The following is a 12,754-nucleotide window of genomic DNA, read 5'->3' as shown; positions in this document are numbered from 1 at the left end:
AAAGAGCAATACATTTATGGCCAATTGATTTTTTTGAACTTTTTATGTTCAGAGAATTGTAGATTCATGTGCAGCTATAAGCGATAGTGTAGAGAGGACTTTGTGCCCTTTACCCAGTTTCCCTCAATGGCAATATCTTCCACATTTGGATTCTGACATTGATAAAATCAAGATATAGTATATTTCTGTCACACCAAGGACCACTCATACTGCCTTTTTAAAAGCCACGCCTACCTCCCTCTGGTCCTTACTACCTTCTTAATTTCTGGCAATCAAAAATTTGCTGGAATTTCAAAATGTTTTATGCTTTCAAAAATGTTTTATAAATGGATTAATATAGTTTATAATCTTTTTAGATTGGCATCTTCCACTAGGTATAATTCTCTGGAGATTCACTCAAGTTGCTGTGTATTTTCAATAGTTTGTTTCTATTTCTTGTTGAATAGTATTTAAGTCCATGATTTTTTTTTTTTTTGAATTGGTTTTTGTGTGAAAGTCTTAAGCCAAGTCTTAGTCTTTTGCTTAAAGACAACCAGTTGTTCCAGCACTCTGTTGGAAAGCTATCTTTCTCCATTAAACTGCTCTTGCATTTTTGCTAAAAATCAGTTGATCTAAGTTCTATCTTCTATTCCACTGATCTATGTCTTTCCTTCCACCACTGCCACACAGTCTTGATTAACATAGTTAAGTCTTAAAAGTGACTAGACTGATTCTTCCCATTTTATTCTTATCCAGAATTGTTTTAATTATTCTCTGTTCTTTCCGCATAAATTTTATAATACTGACTATATCTACAAAGAAATCTTATTGGGATTTTGATAGAAATTGCATTATACATGTATATCAGTTTAGGGAGAATTAGGACATCCTTACCTTCTTGAATCTTCCAGTCTATGAACATGATCTGTCTCTCCATTTATTTAGGTCTTTGATTTCTTTACTCAGCATTGTGTAGTTTTCAGTATAAAGTCTTGTACATGTTTTATTAGCTTTATACCTACAACCATATTTTATTAAAAATAACTATAAATGAAGTATTCTGAATGTTGTTGTCTCTGTTTATTACTAGTATATAGAAATGTGATTCTTTTGTGTATGTTTATACTTGCTCAGCTCACCTATTTCTAAGAGTTTTTTGTAGGTTCCTTGGGATTTTCTATGTAAGCCAACATACCATCTACAAACAGGAATGGTTTTATTTGTTTCTTTTCGATTTGTAAGTCTCTTACTTCTTGTTTCTTGCTTTATTGCCATGCCTAGAACTTGCAGCACTGTGTTGAGAAAGAGTGGTGAGAGACGATGTTCTTACCTGGAGTCTAATCCTGGAGGAAAAAAGCATTTATACTTTCACCATTAAGTATAATGTTAGCCGTAAGTTTTATATAAATTGAAAAAGATTCTCTTGGGGGCTGCTAGGTGGCTCAGTCAGTTAAGCGTCTGCCTTTGGCCCAGCCCAGGTCATGATCCCAGAGTCCTGGGACTGAGTCCTGCATCAGGCTCCCTGCTCACTGGGGAGCCTGCTTCTCCTTCTCCCCTCTGCCACTCCTCTAGCTTGTGCTCTTTCTCTCTTTCTCTCTCTCAAATAAATAAAATCTTTAAAAAGGAAAGAGAGGGGATCCCTGGGTGGCTTAGCTGTTTAGCGCCTGCCTTTGGCCCAGCACGTGATCCTGGAGTCCCGGGATCAAGTACAACGTCGGGCTCCCTGCATGGAGCCTGCTTCTCCTCTGCCTATGTCTCTGCCTTTTTGTCTCTCTGTGTCTCTCATGAAAAAATAAATAAAATCTTTAAAAATAAATAAATAAATAAAAATAAAAAGGAAAGAGAAATATTCTCTCTATTCTTATCTTCTCTGAAAGTATTTATTATGAAATCATTGTCAGTTTTGCTAAATGCATTTTCTGCATTGAGTTGAAACTTTTATCTTTGTATTAAATCTCTTTCTCTCACTGGTAATTTTCTTCATTCTGAAGTCTGTTTTATCTGCTATTTATATAGCCACTCTAGCTTCCTTTGGATGATGTTTGTTTGACATTTCTATCCTTTTGCTTTCAGTTTGTCTATATAATTTTATTTGAGGTAGGAGTCTTATGACAGTGTGAGGGATGGATCGTATTTTTCAGTCTACTCTGCACATTTCTTTTCATTGCTTTTTTTTTACATTAATTATTTACATGTTAGGGCTAACCCTGCCATTTTATTACTTGTTTTCTGTTCCCTCTATTTTTCATTCTTGTTTTTTTCATTCTTGTTTTTTTTTTCTGCCTTCCTCTGGGTACTTGAACATCTTTTAAGATTATCTCTAGTGCTTTGATTTAGTTATAGCATCACTGAAACACTTACGGAATTGCATTCTGGTTTGCCTGTAGTGTCTTCGACTCTGTCCATAGTGTTTGTAAATTTTTCTGTGATGTTTTGTATAGCAATTTATAGGGATTGCTGTAGGTATCATATATACATAATTAATCACAGTCTACTGATATTGTCATTATACTAATTGAACAGTAGAAAACTTGCCTCCCTTTATTTCCCTTTACCCTCTCCCCTTTACTGTACATTTCTCTTGAATGTGTTCTCTACATACATTTAGAACTACATGAGATGATTATATAGCTTTTGTTTCCATCACTAAACATAATTTAGGAACTCAAGAGAAGAGAAGCCTATCGTATTCATGTTTTTGTTTCCTATGTTCCTATGTTCGTTCTTCTCAATGTTCCAGCATTCCTTTTTTTATCACTTCCTTTCCATTTAGAGAACTTCCTTTAGCCATTCTTTTAGGGTCTTTCTGCTGGTGACATATTCTTACTTTTTCTTATCTGAGAATGTCTTAATTTCTCCCTCATTCCTGAAGAATATTTTTACTGGGTAGAGGATTCCAGGTTGACCTTTCTTTTCTTTCAGCACTTATAAAATGTTGTGCTACGTATTTCTGGCTTCCACGCTTTGTAATAAGAAATCTGCTTCCATTCTAATTGTTTCATTCACATAAATAATGTGGTTTTTTCCCCTCTGGCTACTTTTAAGATTTTTTTCATTAGTTTTCAAAGGTTTAATTGTTTTTTGTCTTGATATGGATTTCTTTGGATTTATCTTGTTTGGGATTCACTCAGCTACAAGTACTTTTTAAGCCCCTCCTTCTTTATACTCTCCTTCTAGAACTCTAGTAACATAAATATCGTATCTTTTGTTATTGTCCCACAGACCCCGAGTCTCTTTTTTAAATCTGTTTCCTCTCCACTGCTCAGATTGGGTGATTTTTATTCTGTTTTCCTTTTCAGTGATATTTTTCTTACATGCTTTGCATTCTGCTACTGAGCCCATCTGCTGACTATTTTAATTCCATGTAATGTGTTTTTACTTCTAAAATTTTTATTTTGTTCTTCTTTGGATTTTTAATTTCTTTGGGGCTTTCATATTTTTTCATTTATTTCGAGTACCTCATTATTTGGTTCATAGAAACATTTTTGTAATGGCTGCTTTAACATCTCCTTCAGATTATAATCTCTCATTATGGTGTTGTCATATTGATTGTTTCATTTTTCATTCAGTTTGAGATCTTCCTGGTTCTTGACTTGATGAGTTCTTTTCAACTGAAATTTGGGCATTGTTATATTATGAAACTCTAGGGATCCCTGGGTGGCTCAGCGGTTTGGTGCCTACCTTTGGCCCAGGGCACGATCCTGGAGTCCTGGGATCGAGTCCTACGTCGGGCTCCTGGGATGGAGTCTGCTTCTCCCTCTGCCTGTGTCTCTGCCTCTCTCTCTCTCTGTCTATCATGAAAAAATAAATAAAATCTTAAAAAAAAAGAAAAAAAAGAAACTCTGACTTTTCTTAAACTTTTTCTTTTCTGATTTTCTCTGGTACCACCCCAGAAGGGAAAATGAAGATGCCACCTTGTGACTGCCAGGTGGAGACATAAGTTCTGTTTTTCCACTCAGGTTCCACCAGCACTCAAAGTGGTCATGGCTTCTTGTGTGAGGTGGGAGTGATCCTGTTACCACTATTAGGGTATCCCATGGTGGGAGTGGTCTTGATGATGATGAAGGCCCTGACTTTCATTAGATCTCCTCTGACAGCACTTCATTGTAGATGGGAGGAGTACCTCATTACTCATTACATTCCTATGTGGTCTCCATTGACACTCTTAGTGGAGATCTCTTTACTGGCCAATAGAGATAAAAGTTCTGGCCACCTACTTAGACTCCTCAGACTGTGGAATTGAGGTGCCCTATCATAGCTTTACAAGGGGAGAATGTCTAATTTCCTATCTAGCTGCTGCTTACATGATTGGGGTTGATGCCAGAATTTTCTGTGGTGTTAGGCTTGAGTAAGGGCAGATAATATCTACAGCTACCTCTCCCTAGCCTTTGGCTAAAGAAATCAGGCTTTTGTTGGGGCATTTTTGTCTGTACCTGTTGACATTGCCAAGTTGCCAGCTTCTTCAGCTCCAACTCTGGGCTATAGGAAGCGAGAAGAATTCCAGGGAATCCACTACTTTGTCATTCTCTGGGTTTCAAGATCCTTGACCGGTCTATCTTATTTCTACTTTTCAGGCTTTTTTAATGTTTGTTTTTAAAATGTCTGGTATTTTTAGTTGAACTTACTGGGAGGAATAGGAAAAGTATACTTACTTCATCTTCCCAGAAGCAGAAATCTAATTGATTTTTCTTCCCTGTCCAACTGATTTTTAACAAAGGTGAAATAAGTTGCAAAATATTATATATACCACTGTATGTATATATCATATAAAATATCATATCTGTCTTTCAAAAGAGAAAAAACTTGGGAGTCATGTAATTATTTTATATAAGTGATTATATGTACATATTTGGTTATTAGCAAGCTTAGAAGAAAATACACCAAATTGTTCATTTTAGAAACATGTTAGAAAATAGTATATATCCTTTCCTTCAGCGATACCAATAACATAAATATTAGATCTGTTGTTACTGTCCTGTTAACCTAACCTCATGACCCTTGAGTCCCATGATGCTAAGTTTACTTGAAAAAGAAAATTTTAAAACTGTATTTGAGGGGCACCTGGCTGGCTCAGTCAGTAGAACATGTAAGATCAGCCGTCTTGATCTCAGGGTGGTAGGTTCAAGTCCCATATTGCGCATGGCATCTACTTTAAAAAAAAAAAAAGAAGAAGAAGCTATATCTGATTGTATGTTTTGTTTTTTAAGATCTGAAAAGGTACACACCAAATTGTTGACATTGATTTGCTATAGGAATTAACAGTGGAGTATATGAACTTTTTCCTTAATGTACCTACTAGTATTTGAAATGTTTATTGAAAGCATATAATATTTTTATAAGCTTCTTAATAAATAAAAATAATTAATGGACCTAAGGGTATTAAGCTAAGTGGAATAAGTCAGAGAAAAACAAATACTGTATGATTTCATTTAAATGTGAAATCTTAAAAAAGAAACAAAAACAAGCTCATAGATACAGAGAAGAGATTTGTGGTTATTAGAGGCTGCTGATAAGGGTGGTCAAAAGGTACAAACTTCCAGTTATAAAATAAGTAAGTCATGGAGATGTCACGTTCATGTTGACTGTAGTTAATAAATAGTGCTGTATCATATATTTGAAAATTGGTAGGAGAGTAGGTCTTAAAAGTTCTCATCATAAGAAAAAATATTTCTGGTAACTGTATAACGTGATAGATGTTAGCTAGATTTATAGTGATTATAACTGTATAACATTGTGATAGATGTTGACTTATAGTGATTACTTTATGATGTATGCAGGTATCAAACTATTATGTTTTATGCCTGAAAGTAATATAATGTTATATGTCATTATACCTCAATTTAAAAAACTATCAAGAAAGGAGAAAGTGTTACAAGAAAAGCATAATATTCTAACCAATGAAATTGATCAACAAGCAAAATAAAAAAATGTGTACCTACCGTATTAGATATGGATTCATCATGTCCTGATTCTTTCCCCTCAACACACAGGAGTAAATGAAGAAGAGGAGAAGAAAAAAGCAAAAAGCAAGGAGAAAATCAAGTTGAAAAAAAAAAGGAAAAGGTATTTTTTAACATCATTGTTTTTTAAAAGCAGGACAATAAATCCAGGATGAATTATAAAATTTTATTTTGTGCGTGTTGTCTAGTTAATTTGGCACTAGTTTTTTTTCTTAATGGGAATTAGATAATCAGTTGTTTAAAATATTAAAGTCAGGAATCAAAAATAAAGTTGATATTCAGCCACCTTAATTTTTTTTTGTAGCAAATTAAGGTATAAATAAATAATAGCCACCCTCCCTTCTTTTATGTGTTCTAGAATTTTGAGTTTAAAACATCATCCAGGCTTTCAATTAGATGATGTCTAAATTATTTACATATATATTTTGTCCTCATATATATGAAGTTGGAGCTTAAATATTTGTATTCTCAAAAAAAATTTGTATTCTCAAAATATCATTGCCATGGCTACAGAATTAAGTTATTAATAGGATTTACATGCTCACTAATCATGCTAAAAATTCTTTCAGGTCTCAGAACCCTCATCAACCACCCATGAATTTTTAGTATCAACTCTTTTAATAACTGGTTAAAGAAATTGATCAAAATAATTAAGCAGTTTCTTCTATGGTTAATGGGTGCAATTTCATTTATACTAGAATAAACATGTACATACAGACATTTTTAAGGCCCTTGACACTAGTAATGTCTGACTTGGACCCTAGTTCTCTAATAAAGTAGGTTCTGCAAATCAGAACCTTTACTTCAACAAGCTTTACTTCATAAAGCTTTTAATATGTACATTTTAACCCTCAGCTCTTTATAAATTGGAAAAGTTTTTTCTTTCTCTCAAATGTTGGGAGTTAAATAATCTTTAACATAAAAACTAATAGGGGGCAGCCCCGGTGGCTTAGCGGTTTAGCGCCACCTTCAGCCCAGGGTGTGATCCTGGAGACCCAGGATCGAGTCCCACATCAGGCTCCCAGCATGGAGCCTGCTTCTCTCTCTCTCTCTCTTTCTCTCTCTCTCTCTCTCTCTGTATCTCTAATAAATAAATAAAAAATCTTAAAAAAAAAAAAACTGGGAGGTAGAACCCAGTGTATTTTGTAGTCTGACTCATGTATTGTTGAATGATTTGCATTAGCACAGCAAGATGGATGGCTTATAGGAAAAATGAAAAAAATTTCTTCCAAAGTCTAATATACTTGTTTTATCATAACAGATTATTTATTCAAGACTGGGGTATCACGACCTCCAACAGGACCTGAAATTAAATGAACTTTTCTGGGCATACTTAGCAGAGATTTTGCCACCTTAATAGAATTGTTATGTGCAGGTCTAACACGGTACCTTAAAAATGAGAATCTGGGACCAAAAAGCCAAAGAAAAATGTATAGGCAAAGAAGCTGTAGTCAGAATGCAGAGGTCAAGCAGAGTCTTTAAAACAGGAAAACAGACAAGAGTTAACAATAACAGAATTGAAGAGGGAACAGGAGAATCCTTGAGAAAATAAGCCCATGAAACAGGTAAAAGTCCAAGTAAGTTAGACAAGATGGAAAAAGGAGTTACAGGAAACAAGGGAAAACTCGTGAGTTCCTAAACAGGAAGGTCAGGGAATTCATACGAGTCACTCTGCAGACACAGCCTGGTAGTCTCACGTGTTTATTTTTTTACTCCTGTGTGTCTTTGTCAAATTTTCTTAGTTTGAGGTTTCACTTCTAACGGTCAGATCACTCAACTATCTCTTGAGATGTTGAAATCTAAGATCTGTCCTGTCACACATTTAGAGTTTGGGTGTGGGCACATGGTTGTATACCTGTTCATACAAGATCTTAAGAGATGGCTTCTCTGCTTTTTTGTTACTTTTCTTTTTTTTTTTTCATTTTAAAGGAAGAAATTCTATACTTTCCCCCCTAATTTTGTATCAGATTAATATTAGAAAAATAAAGAATAATGATAAATCATCCCATTTATTTATATTTATTTAAACACATCTTTTTTGTAACTAGTCAGAATTACTTTGGAATGCAAGTGCTCGTCTATATCACTCTGCATCTAGAGGATTCAAGTATTCTAACTTGAAAAATCAAAAGAATTAACAAAAGTGCTTTTATTTTGCTGATTTCCAGCTTTCACCCATGTATACCAAGGTACAGTTATAGTCCTTTTTATATAATTACGTCTTTTTTTATTTTTAGCTCTTTTAAGAGACTCTGCTAACAAGTTACTGCATATGTGAATGAATTGTATATATAATAAAGGCTTGGTAAATGCTGCTTTGTTTACCTTATAATATTTTGAAGGATATGACAGGATGAAAAACTGAAAATCACAGAAAAAATCATTACATCCTTACTGAATTTAACTTACTACTAGAGTCAAACAGAATAGAGTTATTTGTTTTGTCAGTTTCTGTGGCCAAGGAGCAAAAATTCCAGTCAGTATTTTAAGAGAATACGAATATATAAAGCACATTTTGAGTTTGCTTAAACCCCGCCTTGCTTCAAAAATGATTTAAGGCAGGTAAAATCCCATTTACAGTGAACCTCTCCAGCCATAAATGCAATTACCAGTCCATGTGTATTATTGCCCGTAGGTCTTATTCATCCAGTTCCACTGAAGAGGACACTTCCAAGCAAAAGAAACAAAAGTACCAGAAGAAAGAAAAGAAGAAAGAAAAAAAGAATAAGTCAAAGAGAGGGAAACATCACAAAAAGGAAAAAAAGAAGAGAAAAAAGGAGAAGCATTCATCCACTCCTAATCCTTCTGAGATCTCCAAAAAGTAACTGAATCTCCGGCCTAAGCCATTAAATTCTAAGATTTGGTTTTGAAAATTATCTGACCTTCCTTGGAATTTGCTATACAATTATGCTTTGCAATAAATCACAGCCTTTTCCATATAGACATTTTTTTCATATATGGGACCATTGTCTGGCAATACATTTTTAGTGTGCTGACTCTGAAGTATTGAATCAGTCTTATTACTTGATAGTCATGCCCCAAGTGTGGATATTTGTACCTTCAAAACACATCATTTTTGGTATTCATGACTCTGTGTCTGACTCTAGTGTTATTACTTCATCAGTTGATTGTAAATGGCTTTATTGCAGTCAACACAAGTAATCGACCTAGCACTTAATGAGTATTTGCTAAATCAAGTGTCCACCTCCCAGTGATAAAGTGAGGTAGGGGATAATGCTTTGCTCTTGACTCTGAAAAATTTAATAGCTTTATATCCTATGATAATATATAAAGATAGTGAAATTTTTCACTGCTGTTTTTAAATTTCAAGCCTTTCTGGATGTCATAGGAGAGGAAGCTGCTTTATTGGTCTTAACAAGGACATTTTAAATCAGTGGTGTTGGCAGGAAGACAATAATTAAAAGACTTAAGGAAGTTTTACCATTACACAAAACACAAAGTGTCTAGTACCTGCCACCTCTATTATTGTAACAATTACAATTTTCTTCCTTGTTTAAAAAGACAAGTGCAAGTGTAGTTCAGCCTCATAGAGTTGATGCTGTGTTGGATAGAATTTTTAGGATAGACTCCTGGGTTGTTTTACAAATGTGCCATATTGGCATCTCTTAAAGTGATACCTCAAACACAGAACTTTTTAATTAGGAGGATGACAGCTAAATCATCATCAGAACTGATTTTTATTGTATTCTGTATGTAAATTTTATGAAGCTTGTTTCTATGAGTAATGTGGAAAACTTTTATAAATGTGAACATAAATATTTATTTGTCTAAAATAATTTGTAGTTTTAAAGCAGGTTTCACACTGAATTTATGGTTTCAAAAAATGACCAGTTTGGGGCGTTTCTCTCTTTTACTTCAGTCGTAGACCTTAAGCTCAGTGACAAAAATTTAGGATTAAGAATTTTATTCTGTACTTTTTAAAATATAAGAGCCAGGGAGTTGCATCATGAAAGCCTTTATATAACAATGGAAATTTTATATGGGTAAGCATTTTCAAACATATATTAGTAGATATAAATGTTTGTTACATTTTTAATTTCACAATGATCAGTGTTACTTTGCTTAGTATTCAGATAGCCCTTACACCCAATGAGTTAGACACTTCCTGTGTGGCAGCAACAAACATTAACCAGTTATCATGGCTCGGCACCAAAGACTGCGTATACCTCACTGTGGTGCAGTTATAAATTTTCAAGTTGCTAACTTAAGAGACATGGCTACAGGTGAATTCATTTTTGTGAAATCAGGTAAGTACACGTGACCTCACAGGCTGGGAAGGTGTACTGATTCTTTATCCAGCTCCTCTCACTGGCATGACCTAAGTCAGACTAGGGGTGCTTCTTAACTCCTCTTAACACGCGCACACCATATTCAAAATCTAGTAAGCTACACCCACATCCCTATTCTAGCACTGTAGCTGAGGAAGCTTTCATACTTCTTGCTTTTTCATAATCTAATTTAGGCAAATGACCTCCTCAAAAAGAAATCCTTTTTTAAAAAATAGTTCTGTCAGTTGTTGGAATAGGTTTTTAAGGGTTTGTTTGGCCTTGTTGTATTTTACCTATTTTTTTAAACTGCATTTTATGTAAATACAGTTCTTTATCATGATTAAAAAGATAAAAAAGCTTTTAAAAATGATTAGAAAATGCTACATGCACAAGGATGACCCCATCCCATTTAGTGTGTAACATGGTTTAAAAAATGCTAATAATTGTAATGAAACAAAGTTAATTCAGGTATTTGTGAGTTTTATTTCTGTTTGTTATAGAGATTATAGCTCATTAGATTTGTTTTCTGAATGGGGACACAATTAATAATGGTCCAGAAAAGTTATATAAAATTCAGCACTCATTAACTAATACAGTGTGCAAATTAAAAAATTTTAATGCTCCGCAATTTTTTCCACTAGATTCATTCTTAGAATTATTCTCAAGTAAATTCCCCATAGTATGAGAATAGTTCATAAAATCGCTCATCTGAATAAAATTCATTTTACTAGTTTTCTTCCAAAGTAATCTTGTTGTGGGGATGGCATATAAATCTCACTAATAAATTTTAGAAGATTAGTGAAGTTTTCTCTGAGGCAGTATGGAGCAGAGGGAAAAGTGAATTTAACTGTAAATATTCCAAAAAAGTCCTGGCCTTCCTAACCACGTGTGACTTTCAACTAAATCATTTAGTTTCTCTGGGCCTTGGTGTCTTTCATCTATAGCATAGTGTACCCAGTTTCCCTGAGAGCCCTTCCAGTCCTTAATGTATATGCTCATCAATATTTTAGTACAATTCAAGTAATATTATTCATTTTAGAAATTGTTTTAAGTAAGCAGGTAGCATTCTATAATGGTAGATTGAATTTATTAATATAACTGTTAAACACATTCAGCTTCTTTAAGCAGATAATTGATATTTGGTTTACATTCTTACCAACCAATGTATGTCATTTTCACTAGATGCATATAGAATTTATGTTTAGCTTTGTATCTGTAACCTGATAATCTGAACACTCTGAGGCTATCACTTTTAGCTGATGAATCTACTGCCCACACATTCCCTTTCTTTTCTCCATATCATCTGTTGGCTAAAATCTCTCCAGGTATCCCTAATTGTTCACCCTTAATACATACCTGTTTACATCTTTGATTCTCTGAGGCCAAAACATCAATAAATAAGGAGTAAAACAATTTTATGTGTCTATATTTACGATTCACTCCAATATTATATGACCCTATGTCACCTTCAATGAACTAGGTTGCAGAATTATTAATAATGTTGATAAAAAAGGCCATTGATTCCTTTCTTCAGCAAACATCGATTGAGTGCCTGGCATGGCAAACACTGCTAATAAGTATTGGGGATACAGAGATTGGTGAGACTCATTTGCTTCCCTGAAGAGGTTCATATTTAGTTGGTAGGAGAAACAGCAGAACACATCAATGTGTAAGAAGTGCAGTGATTGACCTGAGCATGCATTTATAGAAACACAGAAGGATACTTAGCCTGGAGGAGTTAGAAGAGGCTGCCTAAAGAAAGTACTGCTTGACTTGGATTTTGATTTGAGGATTAAGGTGGAAGTCCTGGCAGTTACTGATGAGTCGATACTGTGAACAAAGACCACAACAGAAAAGAACTAAGGGGTGTGTGTATCAAGAATTGCAAGCAATATGTGAGGCAGGAAGTGGGAAGAATCAAGACAACCATTAGGTTTTCAGGAACACAAGAAAAGTCTTATGTTCCATGTTTGGAAGCTTGGACTTGAATCTATGAGCGATGAGACACCTTGAGAGAGTCTTATGGAAAGAAATGACTTACTGGAGTTTGGTTTCATCCACTTCAGAATCCAATTAAGCAGTTTTTACAAGATGAAATCACTCACATGAGAAGGTCATATAGAAAATAACCTGAGTCTTTTATATACTATTATTTGTATGTTCCTATTATGTCCTCTTCTAGACCCACTTGCCTTTCTGAGATTTGATTATTACCAAAAATCCCAGTGACTTGTCTTCTAAAAACACATAAAGCTACTGTATTCCTTACAGAATGACCTACATATGTGCATACTTTGAAATGTGTTTTGTTTTAAATGTTTAGATAATTTTTGACTGACTTAAATTCTGTCACTAGGCTAGTATTTGTTCCACCCAAATAAATCATATAAAATATTTTTCATTGTATAGTCTTGGCTGTAATTTGATAAGTCTTCTTGCTTAATATTTTGTCTCAATCTATGAAGCACAACTGCTTCAAAGTTAGAGACACATGCCAGTTGGCCCACTGATTGAGCCCGGTGGCTG

General features: G+C 34.3%; 1 protein-coding gene across 1 annotated transcript in view; it reads left to right on the top strand.

Annotated features, from left to right (window-relative positions):
- The window catches only part of SREK1IP1 (SREK1 interacting protein 1), a 46,779-nt gene extending 34,150 nt beyond the window's left edge, over positions 1–12,629 (top strand). The window contains exons 5-6 of the mRNA XM_026019343.2: positions 5,970–6,042; positions 8,575–12,629. Of these exons, the coding sequence (XP_025875128.2) occupies positions 5,970–6,042; positions 8,575–8,764 (263 nt within the window). The 3' untranslated portion in view covers positions 8,765–12,629. The remainder of the gene's footprint in view (positions 1–5,969; positions 6,043–8,574) is intronic.
- Positions 12,630–12,754: the final 125 nt, after the last annotated feature.

The sequence above is a fragment of the Vulpes vulpes genome, chromosome 2 (genome assembly GCF_048418805.1).
Source record: "Vulpes vulpes isolate BD-2025 chromosome 2, VulVul3, whole genome shotgun sequence".
Classification (NCBI taxonomy): domain Eukaryota; kingdom Metazoa; phylum Chordata; class Mammalia; order Carnivora; family Canidae; genus Vulpes; species Vulpes vulpes.
The sequence above is the reverse complement of the archived record's forward strand: the minus strand, read 5'-3'. Positions and strand labels throughout refer to the sequence as shown.